At 40.1% G+C, this 17,224-nt stretch overlaps 1 protein-coding gene and 1 long non-coding RNA gene across 12 annotated transcripts in view; one reads left to right on the plus strand and one right to left on the minus strand.

Moving 5' to 3' along the window:
- ARRB1 (arrestin beta 1) overlaps positions 1-17,224 on the minus strand; it is a 119,228-nt gene that overhangs the window by 59,364 nt on the left and 42,640 nt on the right. Inside the window, exon 1 of one of the 11 annotated variants that reach the window (XM_074304082.1) lies at positions 204-707. The exons of 9 other annotated variants lie outside the window; for them this stretch is intronic. In XM_074304082.1, the coding sequence (XP_074160183.1) occupies positions 204-229 (26 nt within the window). In that variant the 5' untranslated portion in view covers positions 230-707. Of the gene's footprint in view, positions 1-203; positions 709-17,224 lie in introns of those variants that run through there. One more of the 11 variants, XM_074304085.1, reaches the window with a different exon arrangement.
- The window catches only part of LOC141563261 (uncharacterized), a 42,853-nt gene continuing 26,420 nt past the window's right edge, over positions 792-17,224 (plus strand). The window contains exons 1-2 of the long non-coding RNA XR_012488380.1: positions 792-876; positions 9,677-9,756. This is a non-coding gene — a long non-coding RNA (uncharacterized LOC141563261). The remainder of the gene's footprint in view (positions 877-9,676; positions 9,757-17,224) is intronic.

Genomic DNA, 17,224 nt, shown 5'->3' on the forward strand with positions numbered 1-17,224 from the left:
AGGCATTTGCAATTTTCCTCTCTAGCTCATTTTACAGATGTCAAAACTGAGGCCAGTAGGATTAATGACTTGCTCAGAGTCACAGAGCTAGTGAATGTCTGAGGCTACAAGTCCCTCTGTCTCCTGGCCAGGCGCGCTATCCACTGAACCACCTAGCTGACCATATATTACATGGGGTTATAAAGGAAACCAATTATACTTACGTTTTTTGCTTTAAAAAAAAGTTCATGGTTTTTAGGATAAGAACCCTTCCTCAGAGTTGAATCTTCCAGTTAAGGTGGGGATCCAAGCAGTCACTGTAGCACAGGATGCAATGGGGCTTCCCCATAGCTATATTTACTACATAAGCATGAAGAAGTTTTGAGTTGCATTTTTCTGTCCATCTCTTAAAGCCCAACTCGTATATCACCTCCTCCAGGAAGCTTCGTCAGGCCCTCCAGCTCGGTAATGATCGTCCTCTCCTCAAACTTCATATAGCACTGTGATAGTCTAGCTTCATTATTTTATATGTTATATATTTCATATATATCTCATCTCTTAAATAACAATAAAATATTCACAGCTTTTTAAATCATGTCGAACACATAATCTTCATTTGGCCTCAACAATAATTTTGTGAAGTAGTTGCTATTATTACTTCTCTTTTACAAATAAGCAGAGGCAGATAAGAATTTAAGTGACCTATCCAGAGGCATAGAAATTCTAAACGTCCAGGTTGGGATTTGAATTCACATCTCCTTAATTCCAGAACCAGAACTCTATTATGCCATAATGGCCCCCTTAGACTATGAGCTGCTTATCTGCCTCCCAGCTTCTCCCTAAATGTTTCTTGAGATGAAATTTAACCAAGGGATTCCTACATCTACATCTCCAACGGTAAGCTCTTCCCACCTTAATTCCAGTTCTTCCAGGGACAACTGGTCAGATAAATTTCACCAAGGCATGCTACCCAAACGTCAGACTCCCCAGTCCAAAACTGAATTCATCTTCTCCTCCAAAATGGCCCCACCCCCTAGCTTCCCTGTTTCTATTGATGGTGTAAGCATCCACTTAGTCACCCAGAGCCTGATCCTCTTAGTCAACTTCGACTTTTCCCTCTGCTTCATCTCCCATATCTTGATCAAAGTTTATTGATTCTAAGAATCCAGACTCCACTCACAATATCTATCCTAGCTCAGAACTTTATTCTCTCCCACCAGAACAATCTCCTATCTTGACAATCTCCTCCATCCCTAATTTAGTTGCCATGAGTCAGATTCCGGTCAGATTCTGTCTACATTGACAGAGAAGCAAAAAGACCTACCAAGCAGGAATACTCAACTGCAAGCCCCATTCTGCCATGACCTCAGTACATCCTTTCCCATCTAGAAGCCTTAGTAATCTCTTCTGTTAAATGGGTCAGATTAGGTCAAGAATTTTTAACTTTAGGGTCTAGAAACTTTTTTATGTTTTTGATATAGTTTGATAAAATTATTTCAACAAAATTATTTTTCCTTTGTAATCCTATGTATTTTATTTGGTGATTCAGAAACATTTTTCCCAAGAGAGGATCCACAGGCTTCCTCAGACTGGCAAAGGAATCCATGACTCAAGAAAGGTTAAGAATCCCTAACTTGGATAATCTCTAAGGTCCCTCATAAATCAAAGGAGTTATTAGACTTTTGAGCTCTTTCTTGAGAGAAAAGTAACAAAAATAAATGACACCGATAAGATGTTCCTACAGTTTACAAAGGATATCCTATGTCTTGGTCCTAACAGCAACAATATGAGGGTGATAGCGCCTGTGAGGTTAGGAGTCCGGAGTCTGAGACCAGAGAGTGAATCAGACAACAATAACATCCTACAATAGCCCTTTCAGGTTTTACAAAGTACACTACCCATGATAAACCTGCGAAGGAGGCAGTACCAAGAGGATTATCAAACTCATTTCAAAGAAAAGGAAATTAAAACCCAAAGTTCAGCTTGCTGGGCTAATGCAGCCAAAACTCCACCCTGGACTCTAAACTCCAAGCTCAGGATACTTTGCACAGAACACTTTGGTCAGGTAATCTCTGGCAATGCTTTCCAGACAAAAGATGGCAGAACACTGAGTAGGGTGGAAAGAGAATTTGCCTTCGAGTCCAACAGTATGGGTTCAAATTCAGTCTCTTGTTACTTGTATGACATGGGCCCAGGAAAGTGAACCCAGTTCTCTGGGCTTCCCCATTTTTAGCATCTTGCAGATGAGGAAGCTAAACTCCAGTTTTCTCCTCTAAATCTCTAATAGAAGCTCTGTTTCTGACCCAGGAAGGAAAGCAGTTCTGCTACCTAGAAGATAGCCAGAAGGAAAACAAGCAGCATATCTCCTTCAAGGGATGACATCCCCCTAGGGAGCTACAGGATGGAGGCTATAAGATATGGAAGGATTCCCAGGAGGCCCTTACCCAGGCAGGGAAAGAAACAGCTAGAGCCTGAACCCATGCGGCTCAGCCCCACAGCCTGGCCTGCTAGAGACAGCCTCAGGCAGCCTAGGAGATGATGCTCCAGCTTTAGCAGAGGCATAAACAAACAACCAAGATTAATACTCAAGGGGCACTTGATTGAAAAGATTCAAATATGTTTTTAAAATCAATTCTCCTTGTTCTTAAGGGCAAAGACATTAGGTCCCAGTAGGTCCAGCTCCCCATCCTCCTCTGGACAAAAAGGACCAAGCCCTGTAATCAATCACTCTAGGCAAGAGTCAGGGACTCATATCTTAGGGCTGGAAATCAGGTACAGCGAGAATGGCTTGTGGAGGACGGGGATGTCTAGACTGATAGAGAGCTTGGCAGAGTGGAAAGGGTACTAATTGAGAATCAGAGGAGCTGAATGTGAAACACAGCTCTTCTACTTACTGTGTGATATTGATAAGTCATCAGTCCCAAGTGGATTTTATTTTTTTCACTCTAAGATGATGGTCTCCAAGGTCCCTTTGAGAACTGGGCCCTATGGTCCCAAAGTCTTGATGGAGAACATGATGGCTTCCTTCAAATATCTGAAGGGATATCAGGAGACAGAGGGCGAAGATTTGCTCCATATGGCTCCAAAGGGAAACTAGTGGAAAGAGTGGATTCAGAAGACCTAAACTCAAATCCCCTTTCTGATATTTCATACCTATATGACTTTACAGCAAATCATTTAACATTCCTGAATCTCAACTACCTCATCTATAAAGTGAAGAATTGGGACTAAATAGCCACTAAGGTCCTTCTAGCTCTAGATCTGTGGTTTCTGGATCTCAGTTTCTTCATCTGTGAAATAAGGGGAGAAGAATTCTCTAGCTCTAATATAACACAATTATATATCAGTGGGGTGGGGCAGGGAGAGTGGGGCTTTTTGGAAAACCTTCCTATCAATCAGAGCAATTCTAAGGAAATGAGCACCCAGGTAGGCTCCTGGATAGCTCCTTTCACCTCATTAAGTCAAGAATTGTCCAACTATGCAAGAGATCCTAGATTCAAAATTAGAAGGAAAACCATGTCCTTCCCCCTCCCTTTTACAAATAAGAAAATTGAGGAGTGGAAAGTGAATTCAACTGCTCAAAATTACACAAATAGTTTAGTAAATAGCAGAGAGAGAATCTGAATCCAGGTCCGATTCCAAAAGCAGTGCCCTTTTCTTTATTTCACACAATCTCCTAGAGAGATGTATGACTTATAAAGGAGGTGGAAGGGTCAAAGCAAGGACTAACCAACAAGCAGGCCTCTTTTCCCTGGTATCCATGGAAATCCATGCAATGCTAAGACATTGAGAGAATAACCCTTAGAATATTAATGGGACCCTTTTATGGGAGGATGAGCACAAGATCACCCTGGATAAGGAGACACAGGTGGACTATGGCCTGAAGACTTGGCTGGGGAGGGGGATTCACATCAGTAGGATCATAGACCCTTTAAAATATAAAATGCCTCCACTCCCACAGCACTGCCTCCCACAAAGTAGGCATTCAATATACAGCAGCTGAACTGAATTGAATTGAATTCTTCCCTAAGGAGAAAATGAGATAATGGATGGGAAAAGAGGTGGTTCTCAGAAAGAAATACATTTCCATTACTTCCAAGAACACACAGACACTCAGCCTTGGCTAATACGAGGCTGGCAAGTGGCCTTCCTGCCTCATCAGCTTTATGGAACAACAGAGAAGGATTGCTGGCAATTAGCACATCCTTCTTACCAAAATTGTACTCCTAAAGGCCTTGAAAACAATCGTTTCCCTTAGAAATTCTGGCACCCCATCCCAGTTTCTACCCCTTCCTGAATCTCTCTTTCCTAAAGGGTGGGGACCAAGATAAGGAAAGGCCTCGAAACCATGCACTGGAAAAGCACTGAAATCATGATTGTTTTGGGTTAGGGGAATTTCCAGTGAAGAATTTCTCTATATTAATTCAAGAAGGTACTTTCTCTTCAACTCAAAGTCTCAGAGAGTTGCCAAGAGGTAAAATAACTTGCCTTGGGCTGCAGAACAGGATGTATTAGATGCAAAACTTAAATTCAGACCTTCTTGGGTGCAAAGCCAGCTCTCCATCCACTATGCCAGGCTGCCTCCACTTCTTTGTTCAGGCCATAAAAACATCAGTTGAAAGCACTAGCAAGGAAAGCAAGGATGGCAATTTGGATTCAATATAAGGAAAAACTTACTAACAATTAGATCTGTCCCAAGGTAATAGGTGCAGAAAAGTCACTGATTATAAAATCTCAGAATGAAAAGTAATCCTCAGAGATTTATCTTGCCCAGATGAGTGGGAGTGATGGATCCCTTGAGGTCTTTAAGCAAAGGTAGAAATGCTACTTGTCCAATATGTCCCAGCAGGAACTCTTGTCAACAGTAATTCACATTCACATAAACACTACAAGGTTTACAAAGCACTTCATGACAACAACCCAGTGAGTTAGGTAAGAAACATATTTTGATTTCCATTTTATGTATGAGGAAATGGAAGAGATTTTGAAATTCTATGTCTCTGAAACAAAATTTCAATCCAAATCATCTTGGAATCAGGAAACCCAAGTTCAGATTTTATTTCCTAAAATCACTTAATCTGTCCCAGGTTCCATTTCTTCCCTCTGTCAAACAGAGTTATTAACTCTCTCACTTTTTACCCTTCCAGGTCACAAGGAAAAAAAGTATTTGGCAGAAACCTCCAAGTAGCATAAAAATGGAAGTTACTATTACTCACTATTATTCTTGCACAGAAACACATTCACAGACATACCCAGGTACAGATACTTCCACAGTCACACAGCCTTACATGGTCACAAACATACACACTGGTACCCACATTTTCAAATATAGTTATGGTCACACCCAGATACATACTCAGCACAGTACTGTCTCTCTCTCTGGGTGTGTCAGTGTCTGTCTCTCTCTCTCTCTCTCACACACACACACACACACACACACACACACACACACACACACACACACACACACTCCTACAAATCTCTAAACTAAAACACTGATCATATGAAGATCATTCAGCAGACAAATATCAGTTTCTCTCATCTCTGCTCCCCTCTTCACCTCTTTCTTAGCTTCCAGCAATTTCCCCACCTCCTGCCCTCCTAACTCATCAGCATACATAATGATGCCCCCTGAAATGCTCTCATTTTGCTCCTCAATCATTTCAATTCCCATGACTTTCTCTATGCCAGCTCAGCTATACACAAGAATGATCAGTCATACCCTCAATCTTGTTATCATTCATAGGGGTTGCCTTCCCATGATCAAGAACTCTAAAATTCCTTTATCTAAATGTAATCTCGTTATTTTAGCTCTTCCTATGAATATGGACTCTCTATGGCACCTTCTTTTTCAGTTTAATAAACTTTTCTATAATAACATGTTTTTATTTTTCAAAATACATGCAAAGATAGTTTTCAACATTCTACCCTTGCAAAACCTTGTGTTCCAAATTCTTCTCCCTCCCTCTCTCCCTTCCCCCTTCCCCTAGAGGGCAAGTAATTATGGTACCTTCTAAACCTATTCTTCTTCTACCTTTCATCCATCAATTCTTTACTAAGCTATCACCTTCATAGTGGTTACACTCTCACCCCTTCCCAATCTCTATCTCTTATAATGCAATTATACACTATCCTCTACTTTCATATCTCTTGTCCTTTTGTCTTCCTGCTGCTTGCACCAAATTCTCAATCCTGGATTACTCCCTCCAGCCTCTTCTCATGCTACTAATTGGAACAGGAGAAAGTCACACATTCAATATGATCAGTCACCACAAATGTGTGATATCTAATCTCAACTGGGCCCTCACTGCAACAAGGCGAGCCTTCCATGCCTCTCTAATTGCACTTCTATCCCACTTACCACAAGAGTTGTTCCAAACCTTCCTTTAAAGAGAAAATGGGGGCCTCTTCTCCCCTCCTCCTTACCTTAAAAAGTCTTGACATTATACTCCATAATATCTTCCAATCTCTAAAAAACTGACAATTCTCCTCTCCAAGGCCATATGACTCTTCGTTCCATCCTACTCTGCCATCTTTTTTGGAAGATTGCACCCTGCTTTTCTAATCCTTGACCTCTCCATATCTACTGGTTCCTTTCCTTCTGCCTAAAAACACACCAAAATCTCCCCCATCCTTAAAAGTCCCATGATCCCCTGATAGCTATTATCTTATACATTTCTTCTTCTTTTTTTTTCCCTCAAACTCCTTGAAAAATCTGTCTACTCACATTGCCTCTATTTCCTCTCCTCTCTCTCTCTTCTAAACATTCTGCCATCTGGATTCCAAACTCATCACTCAACTGAATCTGCTCTTTTAATAGTCACTAACACTCTTTTCCTAACTAAATTTAATTCCTCAAATCCCATCTTTCTTGACTTTTCTCTGACACTTCAACCTCGCTGTACCCCTAACAAGATTTTTTCTTCTCTCAGCTTTCATGACATGCTTTGTTTTGGCTCTCCTCCTACCTGCCTAAAGGGTCCTTCTCCATCTCCTTTGCTGGATCATGGGCCATTTGATGCCTTCTAACCGTGGATGTAGCTCAAGCTCTGTCCTGGGCCCTCTTCTCTTTCCTCCCTATACTCTCTTACTTAGTGACCTCAGAAGTTCCCCAGGGTTCAATTATCATCTCTAAGCATATTAGTTCAAGATCTATGGATGTCTCCAGCCCTAATCTAGATCTCAAGCTCCAGTCCTACATTACCGGCTATATATTGGACATTTTAAATGGGATGGTCAGGAAGCATTTCAAGCTCAAATTCCAAAACAGAGCTCATTATCTTTTCCTAAAACCCAGCCCTCTCTCAAACTTCCCTGTTGCTGCCTGGAGCACGACCATCCTTCCATTCACTTGGCTTCATAGTCTCAATGAAATTCTTGATTCATTGCTCTCATTCCTGAAGTCTTTCCTGATCCTCCCACAGCCAAAAGGGTTATTTACAAATATTCCTGATATTCATTTTTATGTATTTTGCATATATATACTAAGCAGGATGTCTGATACATAGTCAGCCTAAATAAATGCTTGATTGATTGAATTGATTGATTGATTCAGAAACCTTCAATAGTTTTAATCAAACACCTTTATAAACAGCATTTTCTCTCTTCATCCCGAGTTCATATTACTGCCCCATTTACTGAGACATTATACTGCCTCATCCAGTTGGCAACAAAGCTGGTCTTGAACCCAGCTTCCTGACTGCTGGTACCACCTGATTCTCCCTGTTGCAGTTGTCTATCTCACTGAGTTGTCACAGCCTTTAGAGTGCTAACTCCAAGAATTAGAAACCTAGTAAGAGAGGTTTTCTGAGCATTCAAAAGAGAGACTGCAAATTCTATGCACCTAAATTCATGCAGATTATTCATTCACAAGCCAACATTGAGCACCGGTTGACTCATTAACTGCAAATCTAAAAAACTATGATCCCTGACACCCCAGATCATAACCACCTAGAAAAGGGGAAGAGGCCTGAAAGGTCTGAATACTGACAACAGGGGAAAGATACAGGTGGTATAGTAGATAGTAATATTTAATTTGGAGTCAAGAAGATTTGAGTTCCAATCCTGCCTCAGTTACTTATTAGGTATGTCCTGAATGAAATACTAAATCTCAATCTGCCTCAGTTTCTCTTCTGTAAAATGGGGGATGGTTAATAGCACCTGAATGAGATAAACTATGTAAAATATTTTGTGAACCTTTAAAGTATTAAATGAATGTTAGTTATTCTTGTCATTTTTTATTAGCAAAAGGGAAAAATCTGGAGGAGGGGAGGCACACAAAAGAACTTAGTCTTGGGCCATGAAATATAAAAGCAGAAAACAGTAGTATGTATCTTAGGTCTCCTAGAGGGCACCGCTGTATTCTATTCATAACAATTCCTCTGAATCATCACAAAAAGGATGTGTATGTTCTAAATTTGGCACTTAAAAAGGCAGAGATGTATATAATACATCTTAGAAAGATCCCACAGAATCAACTGAATTTCAGCATTAAAAAGGATTTCAGAGGCTATTTAATCTGCTACAGACTTGAAATCCCCTTGGGTTGGAATACCTCCAATGAGGGCAAACCCACTCTCCTCCCATGATACTATATTCTACTTTTAGATGACTCTCATAGTAAAGAGAATCAATTCTAAATTTGGCTCTCCAAATGGTTGACATATTTTTAAATGTTTAAATTACAAAGTTATTCTAAGTCTTCAGTCTAAAGGAATTCTTTATACAGTCCTTTTCTCAGTTTATCCTTTCCTTGTCCTAGAGCTAGCAGAGTCCCATAATCTGTTCTTGAAAGACTATTCACAAGGATTTAAAGGGGCAGAGATTTTTCTCCCCTTGGTGCTATTGGAATTTAGTAACTGATTAGTACTTGTTGATATAACCCTAAGCCAGAGGAAGGATAGTTTCAGAAAAAAGAAAATATAAGGTAAAATAAAGTCACAGAGAGATAAAATAAGATCACAGAGCTAGAAAGATGAAGACTTGGGATTCAAACTCAGTTCTGAAATTTGACTTCAGATGTCAAACTCTAGCATGGTTACAGAGAAGGAAACTCAAACCCAGACTCCAGTTCCAGTGAAGCTTCCCAGCTTCTCTCATTCTCTTCTCTTCCCTCTATTTCAAGCATCCTGGGCCCAGGGTAGCTGGAAATGGTTGTGCTATAAACTGGATCCATAAAATAGCATTCTCTTCTCTTTACCACCTCTCTTTGCTCTTTCTCCCCATCTACCTCCATCAGCAAAGCCTAGAGTGAATAGTGGGAAGTACATGCATCATATAGAGTTCATCAGTGCCACAGAAGAATTGATGGACAGGGATATCAGAGAATTTTAGAATAACCAACACCAAAATCACAGGACTCCCCATTTGGAAGCAGCCTCAGAAGTCATCAAGTCTAAAGCAAACAGGAATATCCTCTACAACATCTCTGACAAGTGTTCACCAGTTTTCACTTAAACTCTTCTAGGGATGCAGAACTTACTACCTTTCAAGGTAACCCTTTCATAAGTTCAAAGATTTAGAACTGGAAGCAGATAAATTATTGGAGATCATTTATTGTAAAAATCCTCATTTAACAAATAAGAAAACTGAAGCCCTGAGAGAGGGTAGTGAATTCCTTGAGGTTACACAAATATTTCACACTGAAATTTGTAATTAGACCTCAAACGTCAGTTGTTTCAACTCCTTCATCTTACAGGTATAGAAACTGAGACCTAGACATTTGTGGAAGTGACTTACCCAAGATATCACAGTAGCACATCTAAGATCTGAACCAAGGTAATGTGATGCTAAATGTTAAACAGCTCTCCAGGGGGGGAATGTATAGACAATAAACTTGCAAGTTTAATCTGAACTATTAATATTTTCTTAATTCTAGACAGTCTGCCAAACAGTCAAGCAAGACCTGATTTATATCTTTTGCCAATTTCTGAGGTTAGGATTTTTCATCCTAAAAATTTAATTATGGGCTTGGAATCTAGATGATCTGGTTCCAGCACACCCTTGATTTGAATCCAGTTCCTTTGGTAGGAACATAGGCACTTTCAAATGAAGAAACTGAGCTAAAAAAACCTTGCTAAAGCAAGGTTAAGTGATATGCGCCAGTCAGTATCTGAAGAATGACTCAAATCCAAATTTACCTTCAAACTTAGCATTCTATCCACTACCAATAACTGTCTCTTAATGACTGCTGATACAAGCAAACATTTTAAAGTTTTCCAAAGCTCTTTATGTCTATTATTCCATTTGATCCTCACATCAAAGCTGTGCTGGAAATGATACAGATGCCATTCTCTTCGTTTTACAGATGATAAATCTAAAACAGGCATAAGAACAAAGGAAGAAAGCAAGGACTGGATATGAGAGGGATAGTGTTCCCTCTTTGTCATCTTTAGGGGTTCCTACCTAACCCTTTCTTCTCTTTCAGTCTCACACTTCTTCCTCACTATAGACCCTGTTAAAAAAAAAACCCATACCAATAAGCAGAAAAATCTGACTCCAGTGATCTTCCACCCCCATTAAATCTGCCCTTCCCACAAGGGGATTAGCTTTGTGGTCTGAGCCTAAGCGCCCATTATTGTTTATCTTATTTATTATTTAAATAGTTTCTTCACCTTCCCTCCAGAGAGCTCAAAGAACAGTCCACGGAAGAAATTCTCAGCACTCAACAGGGCTACAGGAAAAATGGGGGGGAGGGGGAAAGGTAGAAGAGAGAGATGTCACTTACATAATAGATGCTTAATAAATGTGGAATGGGATTGAATGGGAATGGAAACAGGAAAAGGAAAAATAAGGAGAACCATAGTGATGAAGGATCAATAAATGTTAATTGATTGATTGATTGAGGACGAGAGATTTAGTTCTGGAAAAGAATTTAGACATCACTCACTAAGCCCAAGCTCGCCTTTCATAAACAAGGAAACTTAGAGATCCAGAGGAGAAAGGACCTGTCCAAGGTACTAAGCAATATAGTCACCATTGGAAGTCAAGCTCTCTAACTATAAAACTCTGTTTTCTATCTATGAACTCATACGTGCAAAGGGATAGGAATGGAAAGGAAGAAGAAAGGTAAGAAGATGAGACAACTGGATGGCACAATGAATGGCTAGAGTGCTGGACCTGGACTCAGAAGACAAAAGTTCAAATCCCACCACAGACATCTAGATAATCTTAGGAAGGTCCCAACTCTTTCAAATACAGTTTTCCCATCTGTAAAATGAGGATAATAGCTGTTATTTTGTTGTAAATATCAAAAGATAACACATAAAAGTGTTTTTTAAATCTAAGAGAACTTTACTATCTGTGTCAGATATTATTATCAAAGTGAAAAGAATTAAAAGCAAAGTATATAAGAGAGTTGGTCACAAAATTAAGAAAACCTGGGTTCAAGTACTACTTCTCATATATACTAGTTGTGGTACTCTGGGCAAGTGATCTCACTTCTCACTCGGCTAGGCAATTGTCTAAGATTAAGTTAAGGAAAAGTGATAACCTGCATTGTTAAGGGGGTTTTCCTTACTGAGAGATCCCTGCATCAGTGGTATAATAGGTCCAGTCCCTATCCCTAGTCTAGTGTTGAAATCCCAGTCTTCTGTCCTCAAATCCAGATCTCTTTTTACCAATCCACCCTTCCCAGGAGCCCAAATATCTAAATCTCACAAGTAGAAACAATGCTAAGTCAAAATACAGTTAGAGAGGGGCCCAAGGAAGAAAACCCCAAAGAGATTCACCTGCTTCAAATGAATTCTTGAAAAGCCAGGGTTTGGTCTACTCTAAATGACCCCAAAAGATTAAAAACACACACAGATAAAATCTTTGATTCTACTACAACCAAGTTAACTGAGGAATTCTGTGTGAAAAGAGCCCCAGGCTAAGAATCAGAAACACCTGAGCCTCAGCTCTACTCTCGACTCAGTGACTGTAGGCAAGTCTTTGATATGCAGGGAGGTAAGATGAGATTCACTTGAGCAATCCTGGCACCTGAGACTCTGAACAAATAGTCGGATATCGTGTCCAGCTTGCCTAACAGCTCAAACACACAAGTAGGCTTGTGTGGGCACTGTGGGGGCACAGTTTGCTCCTTTGTGTCCTCCTGTGTGTGGTGTGTATACATGCATGTGTATGTGCATGCATGCATGTGTGTGTGTGTGTGTGTTGGAAGAAGGGAGGGAAGTCCTGTATGCAAAAAAAAACAAGAGATGAAGAATGACTAGAAATTTCAAGGAACCCAAACTCATTTCCACAAAGATAGAAAGATGGAATGGAAGCATAAAGGCGGGTGTGGGCAGCATCAGGAAGAGTGTTAGAATGACCTTTGACTAGTAAGAGATCCTAGAATCCTAGAATTAAAGAACCAAAGAATCTTAGAAAATCCTAGAAGCTTAAAGGGACTATCAGAATAAAGGGCTCATGATCATAAACTTAGAATCTGAGGGAATTTAATGGTCATCTAATCCACTTCCTTCATTTTACAGAATAGGAAATCGAGGCCAACAGAGAAGTCACAAGGTCCCACAAGGTAGTAAAAAAAGCCAACATGTAGAAGCAGGTCACCCAGTTCTAAATCCAGCATTCTTTCCATAGTCCCACAATAAAACTGAAATTTGAATTTTAGAGTCTCAGGACCATGAAATTTGAGAATCTTAGATTTCAAAACTATAGAATCCTTGAGCTAGAAGGGACCTTGAAGATTATCTAGTCCAATTCCTTTATATAATGGGTAATGAAAATAAGGGACAGAAAGAAACCTGGCCAAAGTTCAAACTTGAACAAATTTATGACAGAGCACAGACTAGAAAGCAGATCTCCCTCCTTCTCCCCACCCTTTTCTATAACGTTTCCAGGAAAGGTACTTACAACCAAGTCAATTTGATTCAATTCAAATCAAATCAAATCAAATCAGTTCAGACTATACCAAGTTCTATGTTCAGCTCTGCTGTGCTCTGCTCTGCTTTGGGTGAAAGGGGAGAAGAGCCAGACCTGCCCCCAAAGCTTTTTCTATTTGCCCCAGGACTGTTGCTCACTGCCATAGGGGCACTTCCTAGGCTGTTCTCCCTGACTCCCCTTTCAATCAGCCAGCCCTAGCTGGATCTAATGACACCATCTGCAGATGCGGACCAGGGAAATGTTAACACAGCTGGAAAGAGAGGGCTGGCCAGAATCCAGGCTCCCACCTGCCTCCTCAGTCCCTTGCCCAAGACCCAGCCCCAGGTCAGAGAACACCTGGAACCTCAGCAGATGGAGCAGACTAAGACAGAACTAAACTAAAAAGAGTGATTAGGGGAAGGCAAAGAACACAGTTCTTTGTCATAGAGAATTCATTATCTGAATTCAATTCAAGTGAACGTTCATTAAGACCTGGTGCTAAGCAATGGAAATAGGAAGGTAAAACAGAAATCGGAATTCCTGGCCTCTAGAAAATTCTGTTCTACAAGAGGATGCAATAGTATACAGAAAAGTGAATACAAGTTAATCTAAGAAAATAGAGAATCCTAACAAAAAGAGAGAATCGGGAAAAGACTTTTGGGAAAAGTTGGGATCTAAACTGAGCCTTAATTATAAAGTTAAAGATTCAAAGAAGGAGACACAGTAGCTTACAGAAAGTCAAGCACTTACCAAATGAATAAATGAACGAATGAGAATGAATGAAATATGTTATACGGAACCATAAAATAAGAAAATGGAAATAGATGGCCTCTGAAGGTTCTTTTGAGTTCTAAATCCATGATCCTAAGATCCTAAGTCTATAATAGCTTATATATCTCTTATTATCTCCCCACAACCTCAGTCTTGGAACTAGATACCCAATAAATTCCCATTCAAAACCTGTAAACATGTGATCAGTGGAGATTATCAGTGGAGATTAGCTAAGAGAAGACAATGGTGTTTTCAGTGGGATCCATCTTTCATTGAATTCACCAAAAAGAGAAAGTTCTCCAAATAGATGATGGCTAGTTTATAGAAACTATCCTTCTGAAAGTCATCCCACAGCCTCTGTGTGATACAGGAACACATTACAGCATAATCAGATTTAGAGCTGGAAAATCTTAGAACCTGAATGTTAGAGCTAGAAAGGACTTAAAACAGAGAACAAAGAAAGTCAGAGCTGGAAAGACCATTTACTTCTAGTCCTTGTACTTGCTTTACAGAAGGGGAAACTGAGGGCCTGCAAGGTTGAGTAAGATGCCCAAAGTTACACAAGTAGTAGCAGATGATCTAATTTCAAACCCAAGGCCTTTTCTACTTTCTATCTTTTATTAATAGAGGTATGCCTGTTATAACAATAAGAGCTAGCACTGATGCAAAATGAAATGTACTATGTACAAAGTTCCAACAAAAGGATAAGATAATAGGCTGTGAATGACGACTATTCTCAGCAGTGCAATAATCCAAGACAATTCTGAGGGACTTAGGATGAAAAATGCTATCCATGCCCAGAGAAAGAACTAATGGTATCTGAATACATATTGAAGCATACTTTTTTTTAACTTTGTTTTTCATAAGGATTTTTTTTGGTCTGTTTTCTTTTTTCTTTTTTTTTTCTTTTTTTTGAACTGTTTTCTTTTGCAACATGACTACTATGGAAATGTTTTGCATGACTACACATAGATAACTTATATAAAATGACTTGCCTTCTCAATAAGAGGGGGGTAGGGTAGGAAGAAGAGAGAGAATTCAGAATTCAAAGTTTTACAAACAAATAGTAAAATTATTTTTATGTGTAAGTGAGAAGAAATAAAATGCTAAATGAAATTTTAAATAATAGCATTTTGTGGCAATTTAAGATTTACAAAGCACTTTGCAAATATCTGATTCTCACAATAATTTTGAGAGGCTGATACATTAACCCTATTTTTACAGATATAGAAACTAAGACAGATGGGTTAAGTAACTTGGCCATGTTCACTCAACTAGTATATGTGTGAGACCAATTTTAAACTCAATTTTCCTGACTGCAGGTCAGCATTCTGTCCACTGTGCTACACACCTGGTTGCTTCAGATATGTGACACATACCTACATACATATGTATTTTAAAATATGTATTATATATACAACATATGTGTGATACATATTATATACATAAGATATATTTTATGTATTTAAAATATGTATTATGTATGCTACATATTGTGATACATGTTATATATTTTATGTATTATATGTATTTGATACATGTTGTATATCTAATATGATATACACACACTAGATCACCATCCTCAGACTGATTCCCAGCCGGTCCCTCTTGTTATGGACTCCAGGCACATCTACACTCAGGACAACAACAATCTTAGATCATCTTAGTTCAAAGGTCAAATCCCTATTCTACAGAAGAGAAAACTGAGACCCACAGAAAAAATAGGCCATGCCTAAAATGGAAGCTGGAACCTAAGTCTCCTGACTGCCAGTCTAGTGCTATTACACAAAGCTTCTGATGACCAAGAAGTTCAATTCAGTCAATAATCAGAGAACCATATATTAAAAGTCAGCTGAAGGGAACCTTAGAACATAGGAATATCAGAGTAGAGAGGAACCTTAAGTCTCTAATTTGAGAATGGGGCTCAGACGGGTTAAAATTATTTTCCCCAAAGTCAATGGCAAGATTGATGGAAGGGTGGAACTGGAGCTCTGGGAGTTCCCTCTCCCAGAAGCCTGAGGAAGCCTAAAGGATGGAAGATGGAAGTCAGCAAGTTCTTCTGACCCTAAAGTGGAACAGAAGGTCGTGGAAGGATTTACAAGGAAAACAGGGAACCACAAGGCTGGCAAACAGTAAGGGTTCTGCAAACTTACATCCCACAGGTGCCCTGTGAAGCTGGCCGAGCAGATTGGACTGGATGGGAGCCAGAATGGCAAGAGGAAGCATCTCAAGAGGGAAGGAAAGGGGGAGGAGGGCTAAGGGGAGAGAACCAGACACAGAAACACCTCAGCCTTCTCCTTCCAATCAAAACAAAGTCCCCCAAGGGAACAGTAGCAAAGAGCAGCAGGAAGAGGCAGTGGGGAGGAGAGGCTGGGGTCAGTGGGAGAGTTGGCAACAGTATGGAGCACTATCTGCCAGTGTGGGTCCAGTCATGTTCAATAATACAGACTCAGCACTGCTGATTCTATGGGTAGGAAAAAAAACCAAACATTTATGCTGCAAAGATAGGGGGAGAGACAGCTCTATTTTCATGAAGCCCCAAGGCTGAAGGGCAGATATAGTCCTGTACTATAGTTCCTAATCTGGGGAGCACATATGGACCCTCTCCAGAGAGCTTCTAGTCTGAGAGACAACTTTGAACTTTAGGAACCTCCATCCTAAGATACCTTACCTTCAAGGAGTCCCAGATCTAACAAAAAGGTGCCTACCTGAGGGAAACAGCTTCTTCCCTGAAGGAGCTCCACAACTGTGGTTCCCTCAACTCCTCCCTTCCCTCTTGTTCCTCATGGCCTCTAATCAATGCCCCTGGCTCTAAGCTATGAAGAGAGATCGTTAAAATCTCTGGCAATAGGACAAATCTTTCAAAAACTTCACTAACTCAATTCATCCATCTATTCAGCAAACATTAAGAATATCCCAAGTGCAGAACAGATTGAAAGTAGATACAAAGCAGCCACAAGAGTCTGAGGACTTCAGACGGAAGGCTGGCTTCAAACACCAGGGTGTCTCTGAATAGGTGCCCATCTCCCTCAGACTTGGGGAAAGGCAGTAAGATGCCACCTGGGAGCCAGGGAGACGCAGCCTGAAGGGCTCATAACCTTAGGTGACTTGGGCACCTCACTTAATCTCTCGATATCAGGCGACTCCAAGACTAGAAGTTCCCCACCAGCATGGGCTAGGGATACTGTTCACACCCAGAATTTCCCCTCACAAATTTGGGTGCTCTCCAAAAATGGAATGATAATATATATACTACCTACCTCTCAAGATTTTAGTGAGAAATGAATGTACTTTGCAAACCATAGAAACATAGTTTAGTATGTTTTAATATAAAAAATGTAGCATAGTGTAGTATAGAAACATAAAATATTACTGTTGGTCCTATCTCCCATTCAATTTACAGCGACATAGACAGAGTTGACCCCAACATGGAGATTGAAGGGATCCAGACAGACTTATCAGAGGAGGTGGCATTTGATTTGGGCTTCAAAGGATAGGGGGAATGAGAGTGGGCAAAAAGGAAAGTCATTGCAGACAGAGAGAAAAATGGGATCAAAGGCAAGGAAGTGGGAAAACACAAGGCTTGTACAGAGGAAGGTTTGGTTTGTGT

The sequence above is a fragment of the Sminthopsis crassicaudata genome, chromosome 3 (assembly GCF_048593235.1).
Source record: "Sminthopsis crassicaudata isolate SCR6 chromosome 3, ASM4859323v1, whole genome shotgun sequence".
NCBI classification, from domain to species: Eukaryota; Metazoa; Chordata; class Mammalia; order Dasyuromorphia; family Dasyuridae; genus Sminthopsis; species Sminthopsis crassicaudata.